The sequence below is a fragment of the Haliaeetus leucocephalus genome, unplaced genomic scaffold (genome assembly GCF_000737465.1).
Source record: "Haliaeetus leucocephalus isolate CR32 unplaced genomic scaffold, Haliaeetus_leucocephalus-4.0 Scaffold173, whole genome shotgun sequence".
In the NCBI taxonomy this organism is placed as follows: domain Eukaryota; kingdom Metazoa; phylum Chordata; class Aves; order Accipitriformes; family Accipitridae; genus Haliaeetus; species Haliaeetus leucocephalus.
In genome coordinates this window covers 2,466,924-2,483,451 of record NW_010972609.1, presented here as the reverse complement: position 1 = coordinate 2,483,451, position 16,528 = coordinate 2,466,924, and the positions used below count along the sequence as shown (strand labels likewise).

At 40.1% G+C, this 16,528-nt stretch overlaps 1 protein-coding gene across 4 annotated transcripts in view; it reads right to left on the bottom strand.

Moving 5' to 3' along the window:
• The window catches only part of NAV2 (neuron navigator 2), a 416,926-nt gene that overhangs the window by 7,424 nt on the left and 392,974 nt on the right, over positions 1–16,528 (bottom strand). For 2 of the 4 annotated variants that reach the window (XM_010563699.1, XM_010563700.1), the window contains 14 exons: positions 15,323–15,406; positions 14,608–14,719; positions 13,966–14,111; positions 11,725–11,733; positions 11,155–11,327; positions 8,367–8,520; positions 7,674–7,833; positions 7,078–7,178; positions 5,223–5,318; positions 4,896–5,064; positions 2,662–2,897; positions 1,389–1,543; positions 827–898; positions 143–339 (listed from right to left, as the gene is read on the bottom strand). In XM_010563699.1, coding sequence (XP_010562001.1) covers positions 143–339; positions 827–898; positions 1,389–1,543; positions 2,662–2,897; positions 4,896–5,064; positions 5,223–5,318; positions 7,078–7,178; positions 7,674–7,833; positions 8,367–8,520; positions 11,155–11,327; positions 11,725–11,733; positions 13,966–14,111; positions 14,608–14,719; positions 15,323–15,406 — 1,864 coding nt within the window. The remainder of the gene's footprint in view (positions 1–142; positions 340–826; positions 899–1,388; positions 1,544–2,661; positions 2,898–4,895; positions 5,065–5,222; positions 5,319–7,077; positions 7,179–7,673; positions 7,834–8,366; positions 8,521–11,154; positions 11,328–11,724; positions 11,734–13,965; positions 14,112–14,607; positions 14,720–15,322; positions 15,407–16,528) is intronic. The other 2 variants (XM_010563702.1, XM_010563701.1) reach the window with 1 other exon arrangement.

Below are 16,528 nucleotides of genomic sequence, written 5' to 3'. Positions count from 1 at the left end.
CTTGTACAGTTTGCCTGAGAGTACACTGCCATCTAAAAGTGGGGCTTTAAAGAAACCTTTTTTAGCACAAGGAAATGTACACAGACGCACCTGATACATAAGGAAATAAAATACATATATTTACATATGCCTGGGCACTTACCAATAGTAACATCAGAGGAGCTGTGAGCCTCCAAGAATTTGTTCAGATGTTGCCAGACCTTGGGAATCCAATCAATAATTTTAACCAGTTCTGCATTTCTCATCCTGCCGCTGATCTCTGTTTCAATTAGTTTTCTTCTCAAGAAACGGCCAAGAAAGCCTTTGACCGGCTCAGTGTGGTTAGCACATAGCACCCATCTATGGCAGAACAGCAGAAATGTCCATTATTTCTCTTTCATGCTACTGAACATAACTATTCTGGACTAAATTTCTCTTATGATTTCTAGATTATCATCATCATGATCAAAACGGGCTATCCCAGTCACATATGTTTCTTAGCAAAAATTATTTTGGAATCATGAGTTCACTAGATGAAACAATTTGTATTGTGTATTGTTTCAGCTTATTTCTCGTTCAGTATCTGCTTTGCCTATTACCTTATTTAAAATTTGTTAGAGGATCAAATATCTTAACATTCCTCCAAAAAGGAAAAGTTTCATGAACCGCAGTTACTTTAATAACAGCATCATAACAAAGCTGCACATGTTAGGGCAGCAGCTACTAGCGAATGGTATTTCTCTTTTAGTTTGCTGTTACAGCTGATAAGAACAATTTCAGATGACTCAGTAGCCATTACTGCTTTGCCAGCCCACAAACATAAATGAGAAACATGAATAAACAGTACCTGAAATTATGGTGAAGTTGAAGATTAGGTGTTGAGGAGGTGGCTTGGTTCATCGTGCCAATAATATACGGACTATTAAAAAAAAAAAAATAATCAAGTAAATAAAACTTGGAAATTTTGAGAAACAACTTTTTAGGAAGATCTCAACGTTAGAAAAGGTTATTCAAACCTCTTTTGTCAAGGAAGTGTTTTGTAGTTACTTATAACCAGATTCTCTACTGAGAACCCGACTTCTGAGAACATCAAATTCTAAAAGCAAAACAGAAATCTCAAAGCAGGATCGTTCACTAAAAATGGGGCTTTAGTATTGAAGATCCATTGCATGAAATGAATGCGAATTACCCAAACCCTCTACTACTTTTTTATTACTGATTTCAGAGGAATTGATCATTTTATGAAGAAAAAAACCCTCTGCAGTGCTTTCCATAATGTGGATGGTCTGGCCATCTCGGTCCACTTTACCAAATTAATCTCGAGTTTGGTTTTGCGATCACATTTTGCAACGGCAGTGGTCTGACTGCAGTACTGAAATCTGGAGTGTGTTCTGATATTATTTCTTTACCATTTGTGGTACTTGCAGTTTAGAAGTCCATTAAAGATCTCTCCCAGGGAGCTGACGTGATGCAAATTATCCAAAATGATTACAAGAGGCATATCCACAGCGTTGTTTTCACTGTTACACTGGTCTGCTAGGTTGGACAGGTATTGGCGGAGTTCCTGCGAAGCGCATATAAAGAAAAGAAAAGAAAAGAAAGGAAAAGAGAATTTTCATCATATTCCTTTAAAATCCAGTGAAGATGCATAAGCTACTGTCTTTGTGACCTAAAGCAAAAGAGCCTGCCATCTTACAAATGCACACATTTTCCATGAGAAAACAGAAGAATATGGTTTTCCTTCCCTTTTGTAGGTTATGCTGAAGATTCCAAGACTATTATCAGAAATCCTGTGTGAGATAAGGGCTTAAAGGGGACTAAGATTTTGCCATTTGGTTTGTGTTTTTTCATTCGCGCTGTCCTAATCTGACACTCAGAGGTCTGAAATGTATTTTAATTTCTTTTTGGGAACTTGTTCAACTCTCTGTATATCAAACCAAACTTTGCATTCCAGCTAGGTTTGTTATATCTTCTTGCAACTGTGCTTCTATCAAAATACAGCTGATAAAATTAATCTGGAAAAAAGCATCCCTCGGCAGAGCGCAAATTCGGATGCCTTCAGTGATGCTGCGAAAGAAGGATGAGCTTCAGGAAAATGTGCCTAAGGCCATCAAATATACAGGGTTTTTTTTTTTTTTGCCTTTTTTTTTTTCTTTCTTATCTAGACGTTCACTGGAGGTATATTCAGCAAAACCAGCAGCACATAAAAAAGCAGTGACCTGCCTTACCGGCACAGGAATGTGTCTGGACAACAGTCACTTCAAACACAGCATATGCAGATTACAACTGCTGATACTCGCAGCTGCAGAAACTCTTGACAGCCTAGAGATGCATCTGAGGGTTTTTGGAAAAATGCCCACGTGCAATAGGGATTGCTGAAGTTGCTGGGAATTTTATGCAGGTGTTTTAACTTCCTGGGCAATTCTCAGGCTCCTAACCACTTGAAAATCATGACACCTTTAGGTGTTTAAATATACACCTGGAAGCCTTCTGTTTCAGGCCCTTAATCAGGTCAATCTGCAGTTCTGAAAACCTTCAATATTATTCCCTTCAGGATTAACATAATGCTTTAAAAAGAAAGGTAAGTTTAAAATCAGCTTTCGATGGATTAATAAATGAGGAGTCTCTCGGTTTTGATATACGGTAGCATGAATTGTGCGAGGATGATTTCGGTGTCCTCACCTTACTGGATTTATGGTCCACGTTGAAGGTTGCAATAATGCCATCGGCCAACTCCCTGCCCTCTCTAAGGACCATATACTCAGACAGACGGTTTGCTAGGTATGTTTTACCAGTGCCGCTGGGGCCAGATAAGATAATCCGCCTGTGTTCCATCAGGAGAGAGACATAACGCTGCAGTATAGGCTTTGGGATCAGCGATTCAAACACCAGACCGTCCAAACTGTTCTCGCAGATACCTGCAACAGGAAAAGATTCCTCCGTTAGAGGGCTTCCCAATTTTTACCTGAATTACCTGCATTTTTAAAAGGTTGGGGTTTGGGGTTTTTTTACTAAGTAGTTGCAAAGCAACCTCGTTAGTGGAGTTTGAACAAATCAAGATTAGTTGAAATGACTAGATAGTCAAAGCGGAGAACTGAAAAATGTGATTTTGTGAATGTACCTGGGCCCAATAATAGCAGGAGAAACCCCCAAAATAACACTTGGAAACAGCAGATTTAGATCCCACCTGACCAAGCTGTTGCTCACTTCAGAGATAAATCCCGTCCCCACCGTGGCATCCCCCGTGGTGGAGAGGAACACACCTAAAGCTGGTAAAACAAGTGCAGAAGTGACCCATGGGCTTAGCCTGGATCCTCCTCCAGCTTTCGGTTTTCCAAGTACTCAGCTGCATCCTACGGTGTCTAAGGCCCTATGAAAGCTGCCGTACTAAATGACTCCAGGCCACGCTTTTCACACACAAGCCGTCCATTTTGCAGTATTTCGCCGCGTACGGTACGCGTTCATCCAGAATTTACCTGTTTACTTTTGAATCGCTAGAGAAAAAAAGCAGCTATCATCAACTCCCCCTACTTTCCCAAACGCTTGTAATTAAACTCCTTCTCTGTATGCTGATAGTTATCTCTTCTAACATAAAACTCCTACTGATAAGCATTTACGCAATGTCAGCAGTCACTTTAGGCGGAATTGGCTCAGGGAAAATACACCGTGCTTCAAAATAAACAGCAGAAAGGGAAGTTGGCAGATCACACAGAGGAATGTTTGCACCTCAGTGGTTACTTGGAATATTAAATATTTATATAGGCAGCTTTATAACTCAAAGGTATATGTGATTTTCCATAAATTGATTAAATACACTTCTATTTTATTGAAAACTGTTATCACATATGAACCTTCAAAGTACAAGTCAAGCCAATGCAAGTTAAACATAAAAACAGATTGCAGCTTTATAGATACAGCTAGTCCTTAAGCAATATTTCAAATGAGATTATACTATTGGACAATGTATTCCAAGTAAGCAGAGTACCCTGGGTTCACATCAAGCTTCAGTAAATTGAGATATTTCATGGCTTATTTTGTTTTCCTGCCCACTGATTTGCTACCCAAGGTGATTTGATTTTTTTTGTACCAATATTCAAAAAACAAAATACTTTCAGTCAAATGGCACAGCCAAACTTTGAAGTCGAGCTGCAGAGTGCCTGGCAACACTCTCAAATACTCTACTACTGTATGCAGATCTACGCTTGAGATTTCACTGGTGTAACCTCGAGCAAACTGATGCACATTCAAAATGCAGCGGTTGAGGATTTTTTCCCTCAAATCTAGTTTCACAGTATAGTTTTCATATAAAAACGGTTCCCTGAGAAACCCAATGAGAAATATGAGCATTAAGTTCTTATCAGTATGATATAATGAAATTGATGAGATTTCTGAAAACCGTATGTTTAAAACCCCAGATTTTAAAGTGTCCCATGAATTCTGGGATCCCTCCTTACTGGTGCCTAAGGAGGGACTCTTCAGCAAGACCAATCGAGCAAGTTAAATCAAGAATTTTTTTTACTCTGCATGAAAGAAATAACAACTATAGCTGTTACAAAGAAGTAATGAAATTCTGGGGCTTTATTCATTTGGAAGGTACTTTGCTGTTCAGACAACTCCACTACGTCCCTTGTGGTGTGAGGTCTTCTCCAGGACAACTCCAGGCATCAGTTCAAGAGAAAACTGCTGTGTGTGTAATTATTCCTACCGTTACAGGTTGAAAATTTGCTGAATTTATAGACTTGGCATACTTTAAGTGCTGTCTTTATCAAATGAAAATAGAAGGACTAGTAAATAAAGGGCAGGGGCGGGAAAAAGAAACAATAAAAAGTTTCTACTCCTCTGAGTTTCTCGACACAGCAAGCTTTGATAAAACTGTAATTAGCGAGAACTACAGCAGACAGGTCAAGCGTAATTACCTTTGATGGTAACTGAAATAGTGTTGTTTTCTCCAACCAGATAGCCACAGGGCAACAGCTCAGGTGTCTCCGCACTATTAGTGCGTTTGATTTCTCCAATGCTGTAGCCCAGAACGCTGTCTGAATTCAGTCCCAGCTGGCTCACGGGATCCACGTGAATGATATATTCCTAGGGTGAAAAAGGGACGCGAAAAGTCAGGCAGCACTGAAATCTCTGTGACTTTGTGCTACGGTATAATAGCAGTAATCGCAGCAAGTTCAATATTGCTTGGTGCCATCAAAATCTAATAGAAGAATTCAAGCACACAGCAAATTGTACTCACTGACCTTAAACAAGCGTCTTACGACCCCATCCAGAACATCCCATTTGGTCTTGCCACTGACTCCGATGCAGCCTATGAGGAAGGTGCGAGGCCTGGAATCCTAAATGCATAGAAATGTGAGTTTAAATTAATAAATAAATCCTAACTGTACCAGACAAGCCTGTTTAATGTAATTAAAACAGCGGCTTTTTTTGTGCTTTTAAATTATGGTGCATCTTTACCAGTCCATATGGTGAATTCTGAACGCTATATGAAATCCTTGTTTTCTACTGAACATTTTCTCCAGTGTTGAGAGTCACAAATCTTAAGTGGTACTGATGTTAAGTAAAAGGTATTTATTAATCAATCCATGAACAATTCAAAAACCTCTGAGAGGATTACAGCTTAGCCAAAAGACAGAAAGACTCTTAGGAAAATTCTAGGCAGAGAAGTTCACGGCTTGTTTTTCCATGACTTCACAGTCAAATAGGTTGCATTTGCAAGGCTTATCCTATTTACTTCTAGAAATGCTGCTGTGGACATAGAAATCTAAATATATAAATAGAAATTATACACGGCTATATGTATAAATAGTTATATATAGAGTGAGGGTTTTTTATATATATATTTGTATATAACAACTTCTGTGTTATGTTTGGTATATGACAGCATTTTGTTTCTGACTTCGAAGGCAGATTAAAAAAAAAACAGAACTCACCTCATTTTTCTATTCTATAGCTGCCCTCACTGTGAAACATTCATTGAAAAAAACCCAATTTCTATCATAAAACTTATAGTTCAACTAAAACGTCAGGGAATGATTTCCACACGGTAACTTTATTGACTGTGAGCACAGTGGAGTCCAACAGGATTAGCAATTTACTTTTACTGTTCATTTGCTTAGCCAGGGCTGTATTTATTAATACAAAATTGGCATTTAATGGAAAGATCTGCTGAGTCAGTTTTACCTCCGATTATTCAAATTTTTGTCCCCCTCTTACAAAAGACATCAAATTATTTCTTAAATACACTTTTACAGATACTCATAACATGAGATAGCAAGGTCAGTGCTTGGTAAAGATGGTGTCGTACATTCATGCACGCATTATACACATGAGGTGGGCTGCAATTTTACAATATCAGAAATGTATTTGCGTATTTAGCATTCTTTCAATTACTTGTGAATGGAGAACATCTGAAAGATGTCATTCAAAATGGGATAGTTGTACCAGAGAGGACAACTTGAACTAGAATGATAAAGTATAGATCTCCCGGTCTGGATCGATTAAGTTATTCCAGAATATCGGTGCTTCTAGCACTTGGGTGCGCCATCTATCGACACATTTGATCGTCCTTATTATTAGTTAAAATTTTATTGAAGTTTAACAGGAAGGCCCAAGTGCTTTGTGCAACTTTTAAGATACCAGTCTTAAACAGATGCTATACCAAGGTACAGATGAGTCTGCTGAAGTCCTTGACGCCAAAAGAGCAGCCTGGTTTTCAGAAATACTACTGAAAGGCTTGAATTGCAACGTTATCACCTATGCCGCAGACACACGGTCTAGTCTAGCAATCCTGCGTTACCGACATGGTTCACGGCCAGGGCTGATGGCACCGACAAGAAACTGCAAAGTAAAAAGCTATTGCAGGTGAGTCCATGAGACAACTGAACTGGCGGCGTTGGCTCTCGGCAGTTCCAAGGAAGCGGGAGGGAGCCGAGCGCCTCGTCTATCGCTAGCGATACACCAGCAAACTATTTTGCTGAGAAAATTTTAAGAAGTCTTTTGCAAGTAAGAGCCTCCGAACCAAACTGGATTTGAATTCCCTGGCACATTCCAAAGTGACTTTTATTTCCAAGCTGGGGACGAAACACAACTCACCTCCTTCCATTTCATTTCATCCTGAAAGTTGACAACTATTTTGACGTGCCTGCCTCCTTCTTTCCTGGCAGAGCCATCTCCAGTGTCATCTAACAGCATGTCTGTGAACAGAACACATCAACAGCTTCACAGCTGTATCTTAATAACAATGAAGACTATTCTGGTTCACGCCAACACGTTTATTGCAGTCAAACACGACGCATCTGGGCTTCGCATGCCCTGAGGTGAAACACAAGAACCAGGTTTACTGACTTCCCTACCAAGTACCAGTATCGCTCTTAAAAAGAGAAGGTCATTGAAAATTATTAGTCAGTTACTCTGTATTTTCCTTCCTACGATATATCCCCTGGCAAATGTACACCACTAAATGGCTTTAAACATGACTCTTCGCAGCTGAGGTCATAATTGGACAACTCCGATCTAGGGTGTAGCAGACCTATGACGACATTTTAAAAGAAGGCTTTGTGCCAGCTCCTGACATATTTCCACACCTCAACTGTTAATAATTTTCATGCTTTCATTTTTCCATGGCTAACCAAACCAAATCTTCCAAGTGCAGGATAAAACCTGCCCACCGCCTTTCTCATTAAACTCACCGAGACTGGTTGACTCCGTGAGGTTCAAACTGTGTTGAGAGAGACCCACTGAATGTCTTGGAGAGGATGAAATGGAAACCTGAGACTGAGCCCTGCTACAGCTGCCGTGGTTTTCAGATTTCAGCCGATCATTTTCTGCTTTTAATTTTTCGATCTCACTCTTGAAAAGACAAGCGAGGGGTTAGAAGGCACGGTGAAAACACACTTAAAAGACAGCAACATAAGTACCTTAAGAATAAGTAATAGTTTAGCAGAAATGCCATTTTCGTAACTTTTTAATCTCTTTTAATAAATTAATGATTTTAATTATTACAATGTCCCTTCCATGAAACTTTTCAAAGTATCCTAGAAAACACAAATACGTGGGAATTCACTAAACACTGAAATGCAGCTACTTTAAGGCAGAGAGCATGGGAACGTTTTAAGAGGTTGCTGACGGTCAACAAAAATGATCTCTCCGTAGGCTTTTAGGGTTGAAACGGAGCTGCAGAGTTGAGGGCAGCAGAATTCATGTGTTCAAGCTGACTTTTAATGAAGGTACGAGGTTTAACACTGGGACAAAGCTAAATACAACTTTTAGTAAGCATTCAAAAACTTCAAATTTACCTTCTTTCAGGTCTTTACTGCGTGGCAGGTTGGCCAATCTTTCACACATCAACACAGACTGCAATATTTGGGGTGTTTTTTTCTTACCTGCATTCTGTTCATCGCCTCCCGAAGCTGGTCAAGCTGATGAGCAGAGCTAAGGGCTTCCAGACGAATGTCGGTCAACTTCATCTCCTTGTCTCTCAGCTCATTTCGTAACTGCATGACTGTTTCAGCTTCACTGTCGGTGCATTCGGAAATACTGGAGAAGATAAAAAACCAGACATTGAACGAGACCATTTGTTACTTTTTGGATGGTGCTTCTCCAGCATTTATTAGTAAAAGGGGAATAAACCCCTTTTATTCTGCAGGAAGCAGGCAACAGTGTCGGCTTATTGGATTAGTGATACCCTAAATCAGATATTAACTAGGTCATGGAAACATTAGAGAGTAGTGAAATAAATATGTCTGAGGGTTATTTTTCTTTAATCAGCATCTGAAACAGAATTCTGGAAATGACCTGCTATTGGATAGTCGTCTTTTTTTTCATGGTAGTTGCCATAAAGGAAAACTTCTAAAGCCAAAATCTAAATAAATTAAGGGGGTGCAGGCAGCAACAGCAGTTGGTTGGAGATTGATGAGTTTACAGACAGATTTAAAGCTCACCAGGTGCGCACAGCTGGGTTTCCCTGAACTGTTCTGGAGGGCTTTGGAACTCTACACCTATTCAAGCGTGATAAATTCCTGCTCGCTTTAAAGCACTCATGCTTAAAAAATTTTTGGTGGCGTTTTCCTTCCCTCCTCCCACAAAAAAAAGATCCTGGGTGAGTAACATTTCAGCACAGTCATAAGTGTATCTACATAAAGATCAACTACACAGCTGCATGCTTTGAGGGAGATTTCATTTAAAATGTCTCGCCCTAAATCAGGTTAATGAGAGATGTTTTCCCCATCAAAAAGCCAATAAGCCAAAATACACAACTCTTCCTTGTGCTCTAGCCCTCCCTCAGCTCCCATATTTACTCTTTTCTCCAGTTTAGCCTTTTGGCTTTCATGTCAAAATGAGACGTATGCACACAGCATTTTGACTGACGATAGACGGGATCATCATTTGACAATTTTCTGGCCTTAGATTTCTAAAGCACAATTTGCTGTAGTCACCAGAAACTCACTGAGTGAGGCTCAAGAGACTGAAGAAGCTTTAAAAAAAATTCATGGGGGATTATCTTCTGCTACTAACATTTCATCGCTATTATACGGCTGGAAACTATTGCTATTGTTTTCACCTCTTCATGTGAAAACAAGCGATGGGCAAAACTTCCAAGTCTGGGTACTTACTCAAATGCATTTGATCTAAAATCAGGCTGGAAGCTTTGCATGACATCTACAAGGTCGTAAGGCTGTCTGTTAATTGTATGTTTCACAATACTGCCTCTTACAACTTTCTGTTATTTATTTATCCTACGCAAGTGACGAAGCTACTCACAGAATTACCATAAAATCTGTTTTACAGAGTTTTCCAAGCACATTCTAAATGTGAGTTGAGACTCAGAACAGTGCGGTGAGACAACTACTTACTTCACAGGGGGCCAAAACGAAGCCTCAAGATTGCCTGTTACCTTCCCGTGAACGTAAAATGAGTTAGGCAGCAGAGCAGAAGTCCTGACTTTTAAGTCTACATCTCATTCTCACACAAACACAAGCAAAAGGGTATGGTTTGGTCGTACAGATGAGCGTGTACGATAGCTTGCAACTACCCAGAGGAGCACATTTGTTTCTCACTCCTCTTCCCCAGCCTGCTCCGGGCTGTGCTGCTGTCGTGCCCCCACGCTTACGCCGGCTCTGGCCCCCAGAGCTGAGCCAACCCAGCAACCTGGGGAAAAAAACCCGTTCACGTTTCTGTCAAACTATTTTTCACATAATTTAGCATGTTGCATCGGCTCAGTGGAGTTGCCTGAGAAGTAGCAGGGCCAGTGCAAGGGAAGGACCAGGCCCAGGTGGCTGGGGAGGTAGAGAAGAAAAGAGGAGCGGATCGTCTCCGCTCATCAGGCGCAAGCTGTTAGATGAGTTCAGCTGTATCACTAAACCGTGCTGTCTGATTTCCAGTAAATCCTTACCTTATCTCAATTTGTCAACTTAACTGGGAACTCCTCATGGCGGATTAGTACAGCGTGTACTGCCTTTAGCCAACAGAGCAACGAAATCTCAGGCTTGGCCTGGCTCGTTTCATTAACAGCAAGAGATCCAATTAATACTGCACTCCAAGGTCACTCTGGTTATAGAGACTCTTCACCCTCAGCACAGTCTGCTGAGAGAGCACCCCAATGAAACATTAAATTATGCGACAGTAACGATGCAGTGATTTTTGGCTTCCTGGACACTGGAAGGTACTGTGCTGGGAGTCAGTTATATACTTTTAAGTCCCTTAACACATAAATTCAACTTCTCAGTCCTCTGCTTGTAATCTCCTCAGACTACAGAACATTCAAAATAGGCAGTAGGTCAAAGTGTGATCTTTGCTCATTCTTTTGCCAGTATGACAGGGTTAAGGATTTCACCCTACAGGACAATCCCGTTTGGCCCACTGTGTCATCTGCTGTGGCCTCATGGCAAAGAGCTGGTTTCAGCAGCGCACGTAGCTGAACAGCTATCAACCTCTTGGAGCGCTTATACAGATTTGCAGATTCTTAGACGGAGGAACCAAAAGGGACAGGATGGTGTAGGGTACATTTTGCCTCTGCTTGGCTCTGTAAAGCAGCCTAGAGATGTCCTGTAAAGCTAGCATGGAAAACACTGGATCTCTCCAAAGCATGATTTTTTTTTTTTCCTCTACCAATGCAGCAAGACGCCCTCTGCTGAATTTTCTATTTAAAAAGTAAAAAAAAAAATCACTTACAGAGAGTTGGAATGGGAAGCTCTCAGCAACGGTGTTGAAACAGTAGAGTTGTGGTGTGGTAGCTTTGGTGAAGAAGGTAATGAAGAATCAGTCATCTCCTCAATATCTGAATGAGAAGATGCTGACTTGGGAGATTTCTTTTTACCAAAAGCTTGCTTGAAGGAGCTACGTAGCTGAAAAAACAAGACCACAACAGTAGGCACATCATTAAGAATGAAACCAGGCAAAAAAAGCCACAGAGTAAAAACTCTCACATGCAAATACTCCAAATGATACAGCCATACTCACATATATTTTAATATGGGTAAAAAAGAATAAAAAAGCTTTTTTCCCCTTAACTATTTTATGAGATTAATAAGGTCAATAGGACTGGATATCAATGCTTCCTATTTTTAAGATAACTATTTTAGAGCAAATTCTGTTCAGCGCAACAAGCTTTACAGCGATGTTGTAACAACTTGCAGCTATAACGTAACGTGGCTCAGACAAGGTTAATGATGCTGAAAGGGTTAGTGATGTAAATGGATGGGTTAGCTTTGTATCTCGTAGTTTAAAGTAGGTCTTCCTTACCTCATTGACCTGCCGGAAGAAGCGCAAGCAAAAGGAAGTGGGGGAAGGAAAAAAGACATGTTTTAACAGATAAAGCCAGTGATAAGGAAAGCTTCGGATTTCTGAGACAAACATGACCAATAATCAACAAAGACCAACGGTTACTTTAAAACTGGAACCCTGCATTTTCCAAAACCAGGTGTTTCAAACAACATACGGTCATTTTTTGCGTTACTTGAGGGAGACGCCAGACCCAAAACTCTTAACTACTTAAATTATATTTTCTCCTTAGCTCTGACAGAGAGTTTTGCCTAACAGCCAAGTTAATATTATGTTTTTCCTTGCAGGAACAGGTATTTCACCAGGTGAAAAGACTGAATCTTCTCTACCTACCTGCAACTAAAAGGACCTTTTTTTAATGTGACTGCCATTTTCCAAACAACAAAAAGAATGAATATGCACGTGACTAAACTGATATTATCCCGAAGTTACAGTTCAACAGTTCGTGTTCGAGAAGCATTTGGACAACGCTTTTAGATATACGGTTTAACTTTTAGGTTGCCCCGTATGGAGTCGGGGTTTGGCCTTGATGATCCTCACGGGTCCCTTCCAACTCAGGACACTCTATGAACACCGTTTAACGTTTTCGCAAATTACGTTTGTAAACAGCCTGGCTTAATATGAGATGAAACTTATTTTTAAACTAGACAAAGACTTCTACAGTGAGAAATGTTGAAAGTCTGGTGTTTCAGCTCTGAATGGACCGCTGCATTGTTTCTACATACAACAAATAGATCTTGGCTGAGAACTTCATCAGTATTTGTGGAATAAACAATGGGTGAATCAGACTCGACTTCTGTTTTCTCACTAAATGACTGATTTAATTTTCAATCTTCATTTTACAACAATGATGTACTCATTTTTAATACCAACATAAAAATACTGTCCTGTTTCTTCTACTACGTGGAAACCTTATTTATTTCTCTTTATAATAAGGAGATGTTTCCTTAACCTTCTTTAAAAATAGTCATCTGAGAAGCGTAGGCTGATGAAGGATAATAGCTACTAGGTTACAATAACAAAGAAGAGAAGCTAAAGCAAAAATTTAAAAAGCGTTTATGTTAACTAAGGCTTAATGATTACAGAAAGTCTATGTCACAAATTAAGAGTTGCTAGCAAGTTAAAACTTACAACGATTTCCTTCGTCTATAACTAATGTGTAACCCAGCACAAGAAGGACTTAGAGATGACACTGTTTCCATTCAACCAATTATTTAAGGGGCAGAGTGGAAATACTGCTGTTATGAAGGAGCTGGCAAGATACCAAAATGAAACCACTGGGATAAGAGAGAAATAAAAACAAGAACCTGCTCAGGAAGCTGTTTCTTACAGTTCAGGAGTTTCATAGACATTTCTGAGAGGACATCGTGCAAATACAAATCAAGCTTTTACCAGCCTAAACCACATTTTGTAGCTATACAGATTTTTCTGTACACCCAAAAGATCCAGGGAGATTTAGATTCAGTGGGAAGGGAGGGGTGGATTGCTTTACTGGCTACGATAAAGGATCTAGGGACTTTAGTCCAAACTACAATCAGACTAGGTCACGAAGGCAGTTATGGTCTAATTCAAAATGGAGTTTAATATAATGTACCTTTCCTCCAGTACAGGGTACCTTGTACACAGTACATGATGAGCAAAGAAGGAAAAACGGGAAATGAAAGGTAAGCATTGCAAAATCTTGCAAAATAAATGTCCATCACAATAAATTTTTGAAGATTGGTATATTTTTGTTGTAGAACTCCGCAGTAATGTTCAAAACAGAGTTCTGAAAGTGTTTAATGTTAGTGTTCACTTAAAAGAAAGCCCTGTGAGCCAAAAAGGAAAAAAAAAAAAAAGTAAGAACGATCTCTCATTGTGGATTTGTTTTACTTTAATGACAGACGTCGAGTCTTCCCTAAGGGGTTGGACACCATGTTACTTTTAGCCAGAATTGATCTTTGACAGCTATTTCTAATTTAAGAGTGGCCTTTTGGCTGTTAAGCTAAAATTCAATCCTAGGCAGAGTCAACACAAGCATATACATCACTTACGACTCAATTAAGCCTTCAAAAGGGAGTTTACACAGGATTTAAACAGTGCCTAGTCCTTGTGCTGACCTGTTGCGTGAGGGGAGGAAGGAGGAGCTGAGCGGCTAGATTTCACCGTGCATGTTCTGACAGTTTGATAGAGAACTCACGCAAGCTGTTAAAATACACTCACCCAGTTCTTCCTCTTCTTTTTCTTTGAATCACTCTCAATGTTGCTTCCCACACTGGAGTGACTGGTAGCACTGTTTATACTGGAGACGCTGTCTGAAGAGTGCTGCCTTCGGATCCGCAGGTCTGTGGGTTGAGCAGCTCCGGGTCCTGAATAGGAACGGAGGTGGCGTCAAAATTACGTAAGAAATTTGAGGTAAGTGTAAATTACTGGGATAACTAAGGAAAGTGAGATAAGACAGGACCACATTCAGACTTTCTGTTGGAAATTACTGAAAACATCAAAAAAAATAAAGCCAAGTGCCCGATAGCTCTGAATCGGGGATCTCTGCTCCCTGCTGCTTCACATCAGTGTCTAGATGGGTGAATTACTAAATGCTTATAGTAAATTCAGTGAGCTCACACTGAAGGTGGACAAGCTTTGTGAAAATGCCTTCTCATGTGCCTCACTCGTGCACTTACTGCTGTAGAATTTATCACACTATTTACACAGATACCCATTTCAAATCCCCACCCGATACCAAACACGTACCTAGAGCACGGTCACGAGGCAAAGCTGCTCTCTGAGGGTTACATCAGCTGTTACCGAGAGGACTAAAGTCTCATGAGCACTGCACGGTGGCTACACCTGGTGCTTGTTTCTCACCTTTGCAGTTGAGCTCAGGTGTGTTGATGACTCCATTGATGGCAGCCTGGGCAGCAGCATTTTGCTTCTTCAGTAGTTCAATAGTCTTCCTTAACTCATTCAGTTCCGAGTCCTTGAATAAGAAAAAAACCCGCGATACATCAGAAAATGCGGATGGTATCTAACTGCTCCAAAGGAGCCACATTTCAATCCGCACACTGGTAGTTGACAGAGAATTTATGGAATATATGTATGTACAAGAAGATGAAAAATGAGGTTTCGTATACCTGGGGAAGCACACCCTTGATAGGCTGCAAAATAGCTTGGTTATTACGAGACAAAAAAAATGTACATGCTCTGTAATACAGAAATGTGTATATTCAAGTTTACTGTCCAAAACCCCAATGTTGCCTGTCTTGCAAGGATTCTTTCTTGGTGTTTCTCTTGGACAGGCGCATGTGTGGATGCACTGGGAAAAAAATTATTACAAAAATATGCAATACTGAAGACGTGTTCAAAGTAACAATTTATAGAAATAACCTGATCAGTTGTCACAACATCCCAGTGAGGAAAGCGAGTCTTTTATATAAAATTTTTATTACATTTTACTCCATTACCACAATTGAGGAAGCTAAGGCAAACGGTATATGTGATCCTCCCCCCAACTACAGAAGAAGCCCAGGCAACGATGCTAGAAACAGAAGTTAAGACTTCCCCAAATACTTGTCAAGCTTGCCTTTTGTTCCGCTGTCATTGTCAGGCTCTGCAGTCTGATGGTCATGTTCCCCAGGCTCTGCTCAAATGCTGCCACCAGGTGAGCCTGAAAGTTAAACCATATAGAAGTAGTTTGTCCTCTCCCCCCAAACAAGAATATTTCTGCAGATATTTAAATGGACCACCTAGTGCCCGGCATTGTTTGTTGTGTAAATGATATGGAGAAAATAACACTGATTAGAAAAGGTCAAACGAGTAGAGCATACGTTGTGAAAATGCTTGCAAACAAATTATCAGGAACAATTTAATTGTGGAAAATTAGAAATGCCAAAGGTAACAGACCAATCTCAAAATTTTAGAAAATGACAGCCCTTTCACGTACAACCACAACCAGCAGCAGACTATGAAACGATGCAGTTTTAGGCTATAAACCATGCCCTGCTCGGCAGCAGCTGCTACCAAAAGCTTTAGAAAACACAGACGTAGGAGTAATACCGTGACCTGGCGCATCAGGAGATTTCCTGGAGGTGGCTCCTCAGTCAGCTGCTACATCCACTTCTTTGATACCATGATTTCAATAGCCAAGACAGTTATCTCAAACATACTCTAACAGAGCAGCAAACAGGATTTTTTTTTCCAGTGTGGAATTCTCATTTTTTCTGTAAAATGGGCAATCCTACGTCCAGAATACATCGAGAACAAAAACACCTCCCTAGGAGTTAAGGTCTTTTGAAGAACCACATCCCAAACTAATCCAGTTCATGTACTTTTCTCCGTTGTTCAAAGCTGCTTGGATTTTGTGATAAATGGAAAACACATTTCGCCACTTTGTTGAAACAGAAAGACATATTAGATTCAATTTTTTTTGGAAACATCTCACAGATTAAATAACTGAGGCTTTTAAAGGACGCTTTAGGGAATACACCTTGTCACCTGAAAGTATTCCTGAAACCAAAAAGGCGTGGAAGGATGTCCTTGATTATCTAGCCACGTCCCCAAGCTATTGCAAGCAATGACATGAAAAGGCCTCCTCTCAAAAAATGTAGAGAGGAAAAAGAGACAAATCCATCCATATTTCTAAACATCTCCTGCTGTTCATTTTTGAAATCAGACTTGGTCTTTAAGTTTTGATGTGGGCCATACAAGGTTACTCAGCGATAGCTTTCAGGTACCCTCATGCAATAAAGGTAACTCTCGCCACAAAGCTTTTCACAAAAAGTTTAAATCT